The 17,100-nt window shown below is 29.6% G+C and overlaps 2 protein-coding genes across 2 annotated transcripts; both read right to left on the bottom strand.

Moving 5' to 3' along the window:
• Nucleotides 1-6,934: 6,934 nt before the first annotated feature.
• Nucleotides 6,935-9,007, bottom strand: LOC124820514 (phytohormone-binding protein CSBP). Its single transcript, XM_047292225.2, has 2 exons — nt 8,766-9,007; nt 6,935-7,520 (listed from the first exon to the last, which is right to left on the bottom strand). Exons 1-2 carry the CDS (start codon nt 8,944-8,946, stop codon nt 7,234-7,236), a joined length of 468 nt encoding a protein of 155 aa, XP_047148181.1. The 5' UTR covers nt 8,947-9,007; the 3' UTR covers nt 6,935-7,233.
• Nucleotides 9,008-13,882: 4,875 nt separating this feature from the next.
• Nucleotides 13,883-16,256, bottom strand: LOC124820510 (protein neprosin-like). Its single transcript, XM_088111161.1, has 7 exons — nt 16,110-16,256; nt 15,915-16,001; nt 15,588-15,782; nt 15,306-15,473; nt 14,891-14,944; nt 14,513-14,659; nt 13,883-14,314 (listed from the first exon to the last, which is right to left on the bottom strand). The coding sequence occupies exons 1-7, from the start codon at nt 16,254-16,256 to the stop codon at nt 13,940-13,942; spliced, it is 1,173 nt and encodes a 390-aa protein (XP_087967287.1). The 3' UTR covers nt 13,883-13,939.
• Between the last annotated feature and the right edge of the window lie 844 nt (nt 16,257-17,100).

Genomic DNA, 17,100 nt, shown 5'->3' with positions numbered 1-17,100 from the left:
TTCACTCAATATTTGTTTTTTTTTTCATTTTTTTAGACAGACAATTCTCCAGTAACCAAGTGCAATGAGTGTCACCATAGAAACCTAACAAAAAATATTTTCTATCTTGTACATTTAAAAAATCATCTTCCTTAAGTGTCATAGTGTCAAGTCTCATTGTGTAGTGTGTGAAGTTTCCCAACAAGCAATCAAAAATATATAATCACAGTGTGCTTAGAAAATGTCATTGTACAAATATAGGCTTAGAGTTAAGATGATACATTTCCATTTAAACATGAGATGCAATATGCAAATGTAACAATGATGTAAGATGTCATGCACAAGAACACCCCAAGCTTAAATATTTACATGGTCCCCAATGTATAGAAAGTAAAAAGTGTAGGGGGCTACAACTCACAAGATTACTGATGATGAGAGCGAAACATGGTGAGAACTTCTTGCAAGAGTTGTTCCACATTTTTCTGATGGAGAATTTGAGTATCCCGAAACTGTATGAACTCTTGATAATGTTGGAGTTGTTGAGTTTGGAGTTCAGTAATGGACTACTGGAGACGAGCAAGTGTATCAACAGAAGAAGGTATAGAAACAAGAGGAATTTGAGAGGACGGTCTTCTTCTCTCTCTCTCTCTTTTTTTTGAAAACATAGAACTAGTGATGGTCATTTCCATGGGGTGATGTGAATGTGCTCCTTTCTTGGGTACAACATGAACAAGACTCACCCATTCACTATCAGAAATTGGATAGATAATGCCCGCATCTAATAGTTTAATTACCTCTTTCCTTACCACTTCCTTCATAATGGGGTTGAGCCTTCTTTGTGGTTGACACATAAGTTTAAAGTACTCTTCCAAATAAATTTTATCCATGCACACAGTAGGACTAATACCTTGCAAATCCTCAATTTCCACCCTATGGCAAATTTATACTCTCTCAACACCCTTAAAAGTTCATCATCTCAATTGCAAACTAATTAGTTGTGCCTAATTCCCCAATTGTGACAACATCTAATCTGTTCTATTTATAATCGCAAACAATCCTCAATTTTCCAATTGTGAAATTATTCATAGAATAGACATTAGAACATAAATAGAACACTGAGACAATTAAAATTAACAAAACATCAATTGAAAAGGTTCAGAAATTATAATCAAAAGTATTACATCAATCCTCTAACAAAAGGAAATTTAGTTCTGCATAATGTAAAATTCAAAAGCAAACCAAAAGAAGAAGAAGTGTTAAGTCGTGGCGTGAACGTTGATGTCCTCCTTCTAGTATGTTCCTCTCCTTTTTTTACGTTTTCAATCCCCCTCATTACTCTTTTTAAGAGAGTGATTACTCTCTCTAAGTAACTGTCCTTAATTTCTATTTAATTTAAATCTCTTTAAATCCACGTCATAAAAGAGGTTAGTAACTGCTCTGAAAAATTCCACAGCTCATGGAAAAATCCACAATCTGCTTGTGCTCTTCTCTGGTTTCAATTCTGCATTTCTTGAAGTAAATCCACAGGTTGTGGTAAAAACTCACTTGTGGAACACTCTGTTTTGTCTTCTATTCTCTCGAGCAAAATCCACAAGTCGTGGAACTGTCCACGGCTAGGTTGTGGAACTCTCTACATTTTATTCACTCATCATCCATAAATAAATTTAAGGGTTAAATATGTTTTTAGTCCCTAAACTATCAAGCGATTTTGTTTTTAGTCCCTTTTTCAAACTAAGGTACTTTTTGGTCCTTCTCCTTTACGAAACCATAATTTTTTTTCTTAAAAAATGAACGGCGTTAAAAAGAAGCTGAGCTGGCTAACGGTGAAGTGTCACGTCTTTTTTTTTCTGACACTAAGTAAATTTGTCCCTCACCGTTCGATCACCATCATCATTCAGTCACCATCACTGTTCGGTCACCATCACCATTCAGTTGTCATAACCGTTCGACCATTACCAATATCGTTCGGTCACCATCACCATTCAGTCATCATAATCGTTTGGACCATATCGTTCGGTCTATACCGTACGGTGAGGGACAAATTGACTCTATCAGAAAAAAAATGACATGACACTCCACCGTTAGCCAACTCAGCTTTTTTTTAACGCCGTTGGTTTTTAGGGACGAAAAATTATGGTTTCCTAATGGAGAAGGACCAAAAAGTACCTTAGTTTGAAAGAGGGGCTAAAAACAAAATCGTTTGATAGTTTAGGGACTAAAAACATGTTTAACCCTAAGTTCAACCATATTAGTTCCAAAAATAATATTCGATTACATCGTTCAAAATATATTGAAATGACTAAGGAAATAATAATAACTCTAATTTACATTGTATTAAAAGTCCAATTAAAAACAACTTTAAAGAAAATCCAATTTTTTTCCGTCAGTTTAGGACTCTATCATGCTTTTAGAACATCTACAACACTATCTGCTCAAATATAATACATTATATGATCATCATCAATAATTTCATTCATAGACACACAAACACAAACAAGTATAAGATAAACTACTGTTAAAAACAAACCATAATCATACAATATATGATTAACAATAATAAGACATAATATTAACAAGCAACCCCATCTTTAACACTAGCAACATAATAAATCATTAATTCCATCATCATTGTGAACCAATAGTGATCCCTCGATCTTCAATTCCATCACAAACATCACATACATAGACCAACGATTTATCCTATCATCAACATTTATGCTAATTACACCACCAGAGTAAACATCACTATCACAACCACACCAGTATCAACATAACATTCTCAAGAACATATTCAACACCACGATCATTATCATAAGTGTATTACCGTCATGAATATCCCCATCATGAACGCACCATCATGAATATGCCCATCATGAACACATCATCATGAATATCCCCATCATGAACACACCATCATGAATATCCTCATCATTAACACACCATCATGAATATCCTCATCATGAATACACCATCATGAATATCCTCAACATGAACACACCATCATGAATATCCTCATCATGAACACACTATCATGAATATCCTCATCATGAACACACCATCATGAATATCTTCATCATGAACTTTGGCATAAGCATCCACAATACCATGAACTCCATAATGAAACACTCATATACCCTACCTCACACACCTGTAGCTTCCCCATACAGGCCTACTCAAGTTGTCCCACCTTCGTGGCTAAAGGACCTATTCCCCATACAAAGAAGGTTTAACACACAAACACTTCTCCCTTTTCGCACACAAGACCAAAAAGAGTCGCTATCACATATCACATGGTAGATAGTCTCAGGATTTACTTGGTACAAAAAGTAGATACATGTCCTTTATCTCTCATGCTCATTATTCAACAAGTAGAACTTAATATTAATTGTTTGAATGTTTGATTTCACATTTAGGGGTGATATTTGTCACATTAGAGTTCGTAATTAGGAGTGTCTTTAATTGTTTGTGTTTGTGATAGGGTCATGTCCTTTGTTTCTAAAGGTAATTTTAGTTTAAGGGGAAATTAGTTAGTAGCCTAAGACATTTTTGGCGAGGCAAGACTTGGTACTTAAGCAGTCCTTTGGGTCATTTCTTTTATCTGAGACTTATCTAAGTGAAGCTTCTAACCCTTTAGATTAAGAAAACTTTTAAGAACAAAGATTTCAAGTCATAGGTCATCTAGAGTTAGTAATTTTGATAAGCCACTAACTTTTAAAGATATTAAGAAACATCTTGAAAAAGTTAGAAAAAATTGTACATGAAAGGAATTTGATAGGATTGAGGATAATTTGTATAATCAAGTTAGGAATAATCTTCCTTTCTTGGTAAGGACATTGGTGCATTAACATACCTAGGTTGGGAAAGGAAAATTGATGAAATGCATTCATTCATTGCTAGAAAAAGTGAATCTGAATCTTATGGTTCAATTTTTCTTTCTAGAGTAAAAAAGAAGAAAAAAGGAAGAGGGAGAGAGAGAGAAGAAGAAAAAGAGAGAAGAAAAGAAGAAAGAAGAGAAGAAGAAAAGAGAGAGAAAGAGGAAGAAGAGAGAATAGAAAAAAAGACAGAAGAGAATAAGAGAGAATAGAAAAAAAGAGAAGAGAAGAAGAGAGGAGAAAAGAAGAAGAAAAGAGAGAGAAAGAGGAAGAAGAGAGAATAGAAAAAAAGACAGAAGAGAATAAGAGAGAATAGAGAAAAAAGAGAAGAGAAGAAGATAGGAGAAGAGAAGAAGAAAAGAAGAGAGAATGACAAGAAAGGGAAAATAAAGAGAAGAAGTAATTGCTACTAAAGGCAATTCTTAATCTTCCAATAACCATGGAACCCAAAAGGGAAGGTTTCCAATCCTTTAAGTCTTTCCCCATCATTTTTAAGTTTTCAAATATTAATTTCTCTTTCAAACAAATTGTCATTCCATATTCTATGCAAATTTTTTTAAAATATGATAATTCAAATCTTGAGTTATTTTTATCCTTATGGAAACAAGTAACTTAAGATAAATGCAAATTTGAACTTCTAAATTTTCTCAAGATTACAAAAAATAAATATAAGAAGTCCTTATTCTCAAGTTGCTTTTATAGAAAATTCTTTTCTTTAATTGAAGATATATTTGATGCATATTGCATATTCATATTTGACCTAGGAGGACGTCATGTGGATCTCAATAAATAAAAAAATAAGGCCCTTTCAAGATGGCCTACTCCCAAGACTGTGAGGAGCTTCTTTACAATAAAGTCGACTGCTAGATTTGAGGATGGAACATTGTCCAACAAGTCCTTTACTCGTTTTTCTTTATTTTCAGTGTATTGTATTTTTAGCTTGCAAGAAGCATGAGCCTTATAAACACTCAGATCCGCCCCATGTATTAGGGACTTTTGAGATTAATGAGAATTGAGTTTTCTAAAACCAGAAACAATTCTCCTTGAGAACCAAGGCTATAGAGTCCAAAGACCTCCTCTAGCCACCTTCCAAGCATACTACCTCCACTTTCATTTCTCCATTTGTCCATTTGTGCTTCACTTTTCTCTCTTTACTACACAACTTACCTCATATGGATCAGAAGCCTCATTAGCTGCCACCTCCACAACTTCATTCAACCACACAATTTTCTCTTGCCTTGTCCTCATTACATTTGTGCTCGAGCCTTCAGCACACGTCAAAACACATTCACATTCTCTCTCTCGCATCAACCAAATCTTGCGAGAGCTTCTCCTTCTTGAGACGCATTCTTCAAAGAGCCACATCTCATTTTTCCTCTCGAGCTCCTCGTTTGCAAGTGGTACATCTCATTCTCCCTTTCCAGAGAACTTTGTTGTCTCTGCTTCAAAAACCAAACCCTAGCCACTCAATCTCGCGTTTCTCCTCACATCTTCCATCCTTTTGCCTTTGTCTTTGTTTTTGCTCCGATGAAACACTTTTGCACTGATCAATCTTGCATTTGAACTGTTTAATCGATCCATATTAGGGTTTATGCGTCATCTAGGGTTTATGTGAGCCTTTTCTCATATTTGGTTCGTTCTCTTTCGGTTTCTCTCTTCCAAAAGTGTTTACGGTTTCTGCAAGGTTATCACACTTAGGTTTTCTTAAATTCTCTCTCGATCTCGAGTTTCAATCCTTTTTCGCTGTGTATTCTTCGTTGAGGAAGCCTTGAGGAGTTCGAACCGTACTCGTGTAGCTTCAATCGTTATCTCCTCGGGTCATCTTCCATCAACAATGTTCTAGATTGATATTTGAGTTGAAATCTGTCCAAATTAAGTAAATAATTCAAAACGTGTATGACATGCCCACAAAGTTTTTGGCATTTAGGTTGTGAAGACTATATTTATTCATTTTTAAAATTTGAGTAGTAGATTATATAAAAGTTTAGAAGGTAAAGAAGATGAACGAATTCCAAAGTTTATAAGAACTAAAATAATATCTAATCCTATTTTTTTTATGAATCTTCTCCTTTCTTCGTATGCACCGATCTCCCATTCTTCTTTCTCATTGGTGCATCACTGACCTGAACTCCACTATTTCGCGATCTCACCACACAATGACCCTACAACACCATAATCCTGCAACATCATGGCTCTATCACACCACGACCCCACCATTTAATGATTAGGGATAACAACAAGTGGGGTCAAGCATGGATAATGTTACCGATTACCCAACTTGCAACAAAAAAATCTACTCGCTACTCGTCTCGTTACTTACCGAATATTTGTTTAAAAAATATCAGTGAGTATTTTACAATCTACATATATTTGTGGATATCTAATTTTTATTTTATAAATTTTAAAAATAAAATTATAAAAAATATAAAAATATAAATTAAATTAAATATAAATTATAATTTAGTTTTAATTAAATTTAGCCTAATAGTAAATTGTATAACATAAATAATAAATAATAAATAAAAAATAAAAAATAAAAAATAAATGTAATACTTTATTTTTCATATTCTTATATATAATTGTTTTTCATACTCTTAAATGTAATAGTTTAACTATCATATTCTTAAATATACTTTTATTTTCATACTTTTAATTAACATTTTTTTTCACAATCATTTCTTACCACTATCTACTTTTAATCATTAAGGCTCTTTTTAAGGCTATGTTCGGGGTGATATTGTAAAATTTGATTTGAGAAGATGGATTTGTTATTTAATTTATGTTTGTTGTCATGAATAATAATATAAAAATAATAATAATTATTATTATAATAATAATAATACAATTTTTTTTCATGTTAAAAATTAATTGTTATTTTTTTCTCCCTTATAATAATTTTTACCCATTTTCTGTATTCGTCACATCAGTCAAATCTTACACTAATTTTCAAATACTTTACTTTCAAATTCACTCTTAGTTACTTCCAAATCTGTTTAAAAGAACAACAATCAATTTACTCTTAAATCTCCTCAAATTTATTCACTCATTCTTTCTCAAATTCATTATTGTGAAAAAAGTGCATCAAACACATAAGAAAATCAATTCGATCGTAACAAAGAACTCTCAAATTATGTTACAAAGACCAATTGACATTGTTTTTCTTACTCGACTGAAAATAGTAAAACATTATTCAAAACCAAAATGATGCAACTACTCTAACCCACAGATATTACAATACTAGGAGATGTTTGGCTTTAGAAAATAGAGTGTATTTTCATGTCTCCTTTTACTTATATTCATAAGTATAATAGAAAAATAGTAAAAACAACATCTCATCATTCTTTCTATTTTTCTATATAATATTTCAATAAATGTTGTTTCTTCAAGCAGAGCCATTCGACAGGTATTTTTCTAGACGTCTAAGATAGAATAAAGTGGACTGTGATGTCTTCGTAGGTGTGACCTTTTCTTCTATGTCGGATTCATGGTCGTAAGAGATTTTCACGTTGACCAAAGTCTTATCCTCTTCAACTGCAGATAGTTTAAAAGTTGTCTTGTAATATGACAACCCTTGACTCAGATAACCTCCTTCAATCACTCGCAAACCTATTTCATGTGAACTCTCATCAAACTCTGTGATCTCCTCCCTTTGGTAGCTTGGTGACACGTCTAAGATAAATTCCCAAAAGTTAAAACACAATTATTGGATTTATAAATAAAACTATAAATTTTTATATGGTATAACTTTGAAATCAATATGATTAAAAATTGACAAAATAGTTTTGGTAGATATGTTTGTTCCTTTTTTCAAAGGTTTAATACTATTTTTGTCATTAGTTTATATATATTTTGTCATTAATTTATATTTGACACGTTTTAGATTTTATTTTTTACTTTTTGTAATTAATTAAAAGTAATAACTATGGCATGATAAAATCAAATATAAAAATATAACAGAGTAACAGCGTAGAATAATATTTTTATACTAAACCCTATATGACATGGTACAATCTATCTATTAATATATCCTTTATTATTGATAAAGAAAAAACTTTATCGGTTCATACCAGTTCGTAATATCAAACTACTCAAGTACTAATGTTTTAAAAAAATAGATATAGAAAATTTACACTTGATCTTCACGAGACATTGTAAAGAAAACAAAAAATGAAACAAAACCATCATTTGAAAAATAATTTACTTAATTAAAATTAAGTAATTGTATAACTATAAAGTCACTGATCACATATATAATTAGGAAGAGATAGAAATGACTGATTTTGGAAAATTAAATTCTTTTCACTATTTTCGTTTTATTTTTCTTCTCTTATTTAACTAAATAAAATACTTAAAAAAATTGACATTTTTCTTTGTTATTAAATAAAGAAAATTTTTTATTTTACATATTCTCTGTGCTAGTCATTTTTCAATCTGCAATATATTTCCTTCAGGGTTGAAAAGAAATGAAGTTTCCCATAATGGATGACTAATTTTGGAATTTCTTTACAGAAATACAACACCATCAAATTCTTTTTATCAAAATATCATACTATAGTTTCTATTTACTCAACCTTTTACCGTGTTAATTCAAAATTTGGTTTCCGAACAACCATAATTTTATGTTAACATTATTGTTTTTAATAGAAACACCAAAAGCATGTTTAGAATTCTGTTTTTTAAAAATCAAATTCTTATCTAATACAGTAAAAGTAAAAAGAAATTGAGAGGGTGAAAAATTCATCAATTTTGAGGTAGATTGCAGAACTAGAAATCTAAAACGGCTCAAAAAGAAAAAGGATAAGTTTCTTATACAAAGTTATTTCAAAAAGTTAAATATTAAATTAGATTTTTGATTAATTAATAGTATGAAATAATTTACACTACCAACTCAGAAATATGAGAGCAAAAACTCACCAGGAAAAAAATTAAAGATGAGGATTGTTCCAACCCCTCCATCACCTTCAATCACTTGCACATCTTTCACAATATGAGGAAGTACCTTTGGAACCACTGTTATGAAATCCTTAGATAGCACTGCCCAAAGGGCTTCCAATCTCACACTAAGTTCTGTTTGGCTGTTGAATTCCTTTACCATGGCTCTTAACAAAACGTGCTTTCACACAGAGACTGCACTGCTATGTGTGTATATGTAGTACTTCGATGGGAATCCTTTTTATCTCACCCACATATAAATATGAAAAATATGCTTTTGTCTTTTACGTGAAGGATATGTTCTTTCATGCAACATGTGTTATAAAGTAACTTTGGTTGGATACATTATAGGATTTGATGCCCTAAAAAGATACTGTCGGTGAAATGAGAACATTAAAAACAATATCATTATAGAAAATAATAATAAAATATTATATTTGCTTATTAGCCTTGGCTGTAGAAGATTTCAACCATATACGTCAAGTCAAATAATAGATCTGACACAGAGTTAAATATGTTCAGTCAAGTCAAATTAATATACCTTTTTTTTATGACGTGTGTGATTGAATTTAATTTAATTTTATAGTGAGAAATGTTTTTTATGTATATATTTTAAGTTCATTTTGTCTAATCTATTTCATAGACTTTACGCTGAGTTCGTTTGAACAAACTGTATTATTCAGAGGCGAATGCGAGCGAGTGTTTGAAAAGCAATTGATGTTTGAATGAATGGAAAGACGGGTGTTGATGAAGACGGATTTGCGGGATGGGTTGCTTTTTCATCACCCGTGAGAGTGAAAAGATTTGGAGGGATTATTGAGAAAATGTCTTATGTACCCTGAAGCTATTAAACAATTTCGTATGTGTATATCAGGTTAAGTTGGAAACGCGTAACCGGTTATAGGACTATATATTTTTCAGTTTTTTTTATAATTATTTTAATATTATAATTTAAAAGGATGCACATCTTAATAAAATTAGGTATATTATATTTTCTAATTTATTAAAAATAAGTTGATTATTTAATTTTTATAATTTTTAAACATTAATTTTATGAATTATTCATAATTTTTTTTTCTTTATAAACATTTTTACAATTAAATATAATATTTTATATTACTTTTATAACTAGGGGCATTTTGGTAATCTTCAATTTTTACCAATTAAACTAATTTTTAAAATCTATCACTTCAATCAAATCCTACACTAATTCTCACAAACTTTACTTCCAAATCCACTCTCAATTACCCACAAATCCACTCAAAAAAACAACTAAAAAATTACCCTCAAATCCACTCAAATCCATTCAAATCATCTCTCCCAAATCATCTCCCCCAAATTTACCCAAAAGAACACCATTCGTTTTAAATATAAAGTTTGTAGAACTAAATATTATTATAGGTAATTTCGTAAATTTTGTGGCAGCTTACTTGAAAAAGAAAAACTTACTTTAAATTCCAGGAAAACACACTTAAAAGGAGTTCAGTGTTTAACTATTAGTTAGTAAATAACAATTAAATGTCATTTAGAAGATGTATTAGTAATTTTGTTAAGAAAACTTTCTCATTTCGTTACCATTTTTTTTTATATAATAAGATCCTGAAGATATATAATAAGATCTTGATGCGTGTTTCTAGGTTTTTGTCGTAACCTCATTTGGACATATACTATGCATAGTTATCTATTACAGATGATCATTAAATATTTGTTTGCAGTTACATAAATATATGAGATCATGCTGAATTAGTTATTTTCAAATATGGTTTATTTCATCAATTATTTTCAGGGTATAAATTTTTATATCGTAATTTTATAAAATCTGGGAGCATTTATTATAGTAATTACTCTAATAGGTAAAATTCTATAAATTCTACAAAAGTTTTGTGTTTAGCGTCATTAAATTTATTTATTTTTATCGTACATTACATTATCAAAGTTTAAGTAAGTGAGATAAGGAGTGCTGCCGTTTGCTTATCATAAAGCTTTATTTTTGGACATTGAGTGTGATGATTATTTTAAAGTTAAAAATAAATAAAAACCACATGTTTTATTTGTTAAAATAATGAAGAGTGTATATTTTTTGTTTTATATACATGTGAGATGAATATTTTGATATGAATTTGTTATTAAATAGAAGGACACAAGTTTGATTTCATGTATTTGTTGGCTGGATGCAAATATTTAATTTTAAATATTTGAGGGGTGATATAATTTTAATAAATGAAATAGTAATATAATATATTTTATTTATTAATATTTTATAATCACGTAATAAACATTAATTGTAATTAATTATATATGTAATAATTAATTATATATGATGTGATAAAATATATTCACATTAATTTTCTTAAATCTATATGATTAATTATGAAATAAAATTATATTATAATTTTTAAATTGTCGGCGGGAATTAAGAACAAAACATAATCTAATGACCTTTTATTTGGTTATATGAGTTTATTTGAATACAATTTTGGTCTAGATATAATTCTTATGTTTCATTCATTAATTTTTTTTATTTGGTTATATGAGTCTAGTTAGATACCACTTTGGTATATAAAGAAGTTTTATATCACTAAATTTATTGATTAATACATGTTTGTATTAGAAAATTTTCAAAATTATGATGACGAGCATACATTTTTAAAATATGTGATATCAAGTGTGATGTTCCCAAACTAAAAAATGATAATTATAAGATTTAGAAGGAGATTGTTCTTTTTCATGTGGGTTGGATGAACATTGATTATGTTATTAGAAAACTGGAGCCACCGATTATTACTAAGACCAACACTTTAGATGCTATTGATCTTCATGAAAAGTGGGAGAGATCAAATCGACTTTATGTAATGTTTATAAAGACTAACATTTTTGCTAGAATTCAGGATTCTATTGATCAACATGACAATGTAAGAGATTTAGGCTATTGATGAAGAATTCACCACACTTGATAAATCTCTTTGCCAACGTCGTTATCATGTAATTGTCATCCTTAAAGGGGAGGAAAAGGAAAGACATATTGTTAAAGAGCAGATGACTAGAAGACACAATTGTCTGTTACGAGTGTAACAAACCTGGACATTTCAGTGTATTGTATTTTTAGCTTGCAAGGAGCATGAGCCTTATAAATACCCAACTCCACCCCTTGTATTAGGGACTTTTGAGATTAATGAAAATTGAGTTTTTTGAAACCAGAAACAATTCTCCTCGAGAGTCAAGGCTAGATAGTCCAAGGAACTCCTCTAGCCATCTTCCAAACACACTACCTCCACTTTCATTTCTCCATTTGTGCATCACTTTTCTCTCTCCGCCATGCAGTGTACCTCTGTTAAACTTGATTTTGGTTGCAAAAAATCAGAACAAACTAAGTTTTCCCACTAAGGAAGTATAAGGACAACCTAGGTATCAATCCACGGACTTAGTACAATTAAGCTTAAAGTGTTTGGTTAATTCTTGCTTTTATTTACTACCTAATTAATTACTAATGCAAGGTGGAAATTAAAAATGAAACAATGAAATTTAAAAAGAAAAGAATAAAACAATTTAAATCTATTTAAAAAGAATAAGAAAACAGAGTGCAAGGAAAAAATTAAAAACTAAAACCTAAGGTATGAAAAAGATCAAATCTAACTAAGCATACAATAACTAAAACTAACCTATACATGCTATGATTTAATGAAGCAAGAAAACTAAAAGTAAAACTAAATAAGAAATCTAAAGATGCATAAAAGAAATGGTATATACATGAGGTAGAACCTAAAGAATAGAAAATGCAAAGTAAGAACTACAAGAACGAATGCAAATACAAAAGAAAGAATGCAATGCACTAAAATTAATCCTAGAAGCTACTGGATATGCAAAAGAAATCATTTAGAAAACTAAAATTTACCAAAAATCAAGACTCAAGATAAGGAAAGATGCTACAAACAAATTGTACAAACTAAAAACTCTAGACAACACATTAAAAACTTCAAAATTTTTATCTAGCATTGACACTCACAAACATTAAATCCAGATCAAATAATTTGACTCATTCGGTGTTTTGAATTGCATCTGACTCAAGGAGACACCTTGGAAAAGAAAAGCTCACTGCGGAGTCAACATAGTTTCTCTGATTAGAGAAAATAAAGTGCAGTTTCACAATTCAAAACCTAAATAAAACCAAAATTTTTTATTCCGAAAAGACAACACCGTACTTATCTAACACCTTAGTCGTATAACACAATAAATTAGGTTGTCTATACATTTAGATTGTCTAATGCATTTATCTAATGATTTCTATAATTAGAATTATTTAACACCTTGACTCGTCTAATCTTTAGACTTTTCTAATACTTTAGATTTGGCCTTTGTAATTTTTAATGAGTATAAGTCAATTAAGGAATTTCAAATAATATTACTCATCGTATATTTTGATGTTCAAACAACAACGTTAACAAATTTCTCATTCTCACTACTTCCACTAGATACTCTTTTTTAGTTGTCTAACCACACTTTCACCTTTGACTAGAGACTTTATCGAGATTTTCTCATTCTTATTAATTGAGGTTTTCCTATTTTAACAATTACTAATTAAATTTGATACTAACCCTTTTAAAAATTAGGTTGGATAAGTCGAGCCACTTCATAGCACCATCGATAATGTTGGCAAGAGTGGTGTGGTAAATGTACCATGGTTAGCGTGGCATAGGTAGATGGAAAGGTAGCGACCAATGTAACATACTTAAAAATCAAGAAAAGGGTTTTGAAGAAATGACCTTGAATGTCGACCCCCAAAATGAAAATTGTCAAAATTCAATCTCATATTTCATTGTTGAAGACAAAGTTTAGGCTTATTCACCCTAACTCAATCCCATTGTACTTCTTCATGGCTTTCAAATTTTTGGGAGGGATTTCTATACCTACATGGCTATAACCCAAATAAAATACAACACATAACATATAAATTAGAATTTTATTCTAGTGTTATATACATAAAATTCCATTTGTGAGAGATATATAAACAAAAGTTTTGCAACTTATTTCAAAACTAAATTAAAATATGAAAAAGAACAATAATATTAATCTTCCACTGCAAAAAAAAAGAATATTATAAAAGTAGTTTATTGGAGGATAGTTTTTCTTAATTTCATAAAGTTTAATTAAAAAGTAAATTAATTGCCACAATTACCACCAGGTCCTCCAAACAGGAGAATGTAACCATAGTAGGGGTCTTGATCTCCATAGTATCTAACATCGTAACAATTGGGATTGTCACTGAAAGAGTGAGTTTCATATACTTTAGCTCCATGATTTTTTCTTTCATTATCTTGAATCGAAACTTCTTTATAAAAACAAGCGTGCGTAGCATTATTATCACGAGCAAAATGGCCAGATCCCATTTGAGGACTTTGAGTACCAGGATGAGTTCTTGTTCTTCCACCCCAACCTACTTCATTAGCTGAACTCATGTTTGAGAACAATTTTGCTGGAAGATATCCAATAAACGTATTGGCTATACTTATCCACCAATTTTTGGTCACAGCATCCTAAAAGCATACGCACTTTTATGAAAAAAAATATATCATGCCTAGTGTTAAATGTGTCTACTGTATTAATTATTATGTTTTCACTATATGAATTCAGTTAAAAAAGTGTATTCAAGAAATCAAAGTATATTAATCCGACATGTATTAAATCTAGTTCTATCTATTTATTACAGTGAAAGATATATACAAGATTATGACCTGAGAAATCGACCAAGCAGTTGTGTAAATTGGTCCTCCGTAATGAGAGATGGTAGATATTGTTTCACCAAGGTAAACTTTTCTATTAGTTTGAATAAAACCTGCGCATCGAATATTATAACATCCGGTCTTCTTGTAGTTGTCTGACTGTAAAAGTTTAACAACATATCAAATTTTGAATAATAATATTAATATGATATATTAATTAATTCAAATTTATTTAGATCTATGGTAAGGATTTAATTATATCCTTAAATACGAAATCAAAAAGAGAAAAAAATATCCTTAGATAAGTAAGAAAGACTTATTATAGGAGTAAATATATGTTATATTTCTATAAACTAAGTATAAAAAAAATATGAAATGATAACTTCTTACCGTCCATGACATATAAACATGGCTTGCATAATCACCATACAAGTTTGGAATCACCTGATGACAATGTATTGTATTACTTATAATATTTTTTTCTTTTTCAAATTAATAGCAATTAAGTCACTCACATGGACATACACATATACACATGCTCACGCACATGTATGCATTACACATGCACATAGTATGTTAGAACATACACATACACACACATCTTTATCCACACAAAAACACAAGCACACAGATACACAAAAACACACGTGCGCACGCATGTACATACATACACACAAGGTCACACACAAACACACACCTACACTGACGCGCACATACACCCACACCCATACATGCCCCCACACTAACAAACACATGCATACACACACATACATAAAAAATGCTAATTGTGAAAATTTTAACTCACATGCCATCCCAATGAGATCTTGTTAGTGGATTCTTTGGGGCCATTTTGAACCCATATATGAGACATAGAGATTTGAAACTTGTTATCAACTCGTGGATTAAAAAGACTATTTATACCTCCGACTCCGTAATAAGGACCATAATTTGGTTTAAGGGCAACTTCTGCAATCTGAAAAATTCAATATATTTAAATAAATAGCCAAATTGAAAAAAAAATAGATGGAATACAATTTAAAAAAATAAAGTACAAACATTTTAAACTACTTTGATAAAAAGAGCTTACATGAACACCAGGAATATCTTGAACTAATATATGATCGTTGAGTAATGATTTTTCTCTCATAAGATCATTTTCTATTGTTCTCAATATAGGAACAGTTCCCATCGGACATTCATCCTTACCCAATCCAAATATGGGTCCTTTTCCTAAAGTTTTTTGTTTTGTCTCTCCAGTTACATTTTGAAAGTTGGGTTTTCTCTAAAAAAAAATAATAAAGAAACAATTCTCAAGAGTATGGAAACACATGGTGGAAGAAGAGTTGAAAGTTAACCATATGAGAAAGAAATTGAAAGTGAATTTTTTTTGTAATTAAAAATTTTAGTTATATACCTGCAACTTATGACCCTTTAGTAAAGGATGTTCAAATGATGGTTGTTTGTAAATGTCAATGCAATCAACAATTTGTCCACTTTCCATCTATCAAATCCAAAATAAATATCAAAAAGTTGAAACATGCATGAATATCAAAAAGGAAATATCAACTAATAGAAGCATATAATGAAATATCAAAAAGTTGAAACATACATGAATACTCTTAATAAAAGGCTTATTAATAATCTCAACTTCTCTCTCTAACTTCAAATCTTCCTTTAGTATAGATGGAATTCCGTCAACTTTATAGCAAACATGACTACTCAACAAATATAGAACAAATAACAATATATGAATCATCTTTTCCACCACTACAATAGGTTGCTACATATATATATATATATATATATATATATATATATATATATATATATATATATATTTATATATAATTATATATATATATAATAAATTAATTGAAATATTCAAAGTCAAATTAATAACATTTTTAGATGAATATTAACGTCAAACGTGCGATGAATATAGTCATGAATGTCAAAAAGAAAATGTATAATACTCATCAGTTTCTTCTCATGATTTTAATTTTTTTCTATAAAATTTGAACAACATACTTAAAATTTAATAACTATTGTTATTTATTATATATCAATCAATACTTACTATTTATTATTTATAATATCGAATTTATTATCGTTTATAACTTTTAATAAATATGTCATTTATAATTATATATATATAAATATACACACAAACACACACACACACACATATATATATATATATATATATATATATATATAAAATAAACTGATTAAAATAATCAAAGTAAACTTAATAACATTTTAGACGAATGATAAAGTAAAATATTTTCTGTATATGTACAACGTTCTGCTTCTTCACATTTATATTTTTAATCCTTTTTATAAAATTAGAATAAAGAATATTTAACGTAATAACTATTTACGTTATTTATGATATAGTAAGTCATACAAAACATTTAATATTTAACACTTATTATTTATTATATGGCAGTTACTAATATTCAATTTACGTTTTTATTAACTTTTAATAAATATATGTCATTTATATAATATATATATATATATATATATATATATATATATATATATATATATATTTGGTTTCTTTTCATTTATAATTTTAAATCTTTTTTAATAAATTT

Source organism: Vigna umbellata, chromosome 3, assembly GCF_029865625.1.
Source record: "Vigna umbellata cultivar VRB3 chromosome 3, Vumbellata_1.0, whole genome shotgun sequence".
Taxonomy (NCBI): domain Eukaryota; kingdom Viridiplantae; phylum Streptophyta; class Magnoliopsida; order Fabales; family Fabaceae; genus Vigna; species Vigna umbellata.
The sequence above is the reverse complement of the archived record's forward strand: the minus strand, read 5'-3'. Positions and strand labels throughout refer to the sequence as shown.

Bases quoted from the DNA above. Each gene is read 5' to 3' on its own strand.
- LOC124820514 (XM_047292225.2), bottom strand. From the start codon at position 8,946: ATGGTAAAGGAATTCAACAGCCAAACAGAACTTAGTGTGAGATTGGAA. The intron at 7,521-8,765 runs GTGAGTTTTTGC...AATTTATCTTAG, and splicing joins CATCTTTAATTTTTTTCCTG to ACGTGTCACCAAGCTACCAA.
- LOC124820510 (XM_088111161.1), bottom strand. From the start codon at position 16,256: ATGATTCATATATTGTTATTTGTTCTATATTTGTTGAGTAGTCATGTT. The intron at 16,002-16,109 runs GTATGTTTCAAC...TGGATTTGATAG, and splicing joins CTTTTATTAAGAGTATTCAT to ATGGAAAGTGGACAAATTGT. The intron at 14,315-14,512 runs GTCATAATCTTG...GTATGCTTTTAG, and splicing joins CTGCTTGGTCGATTTCTCAG to GATGCTGTGACCAAAAATTG.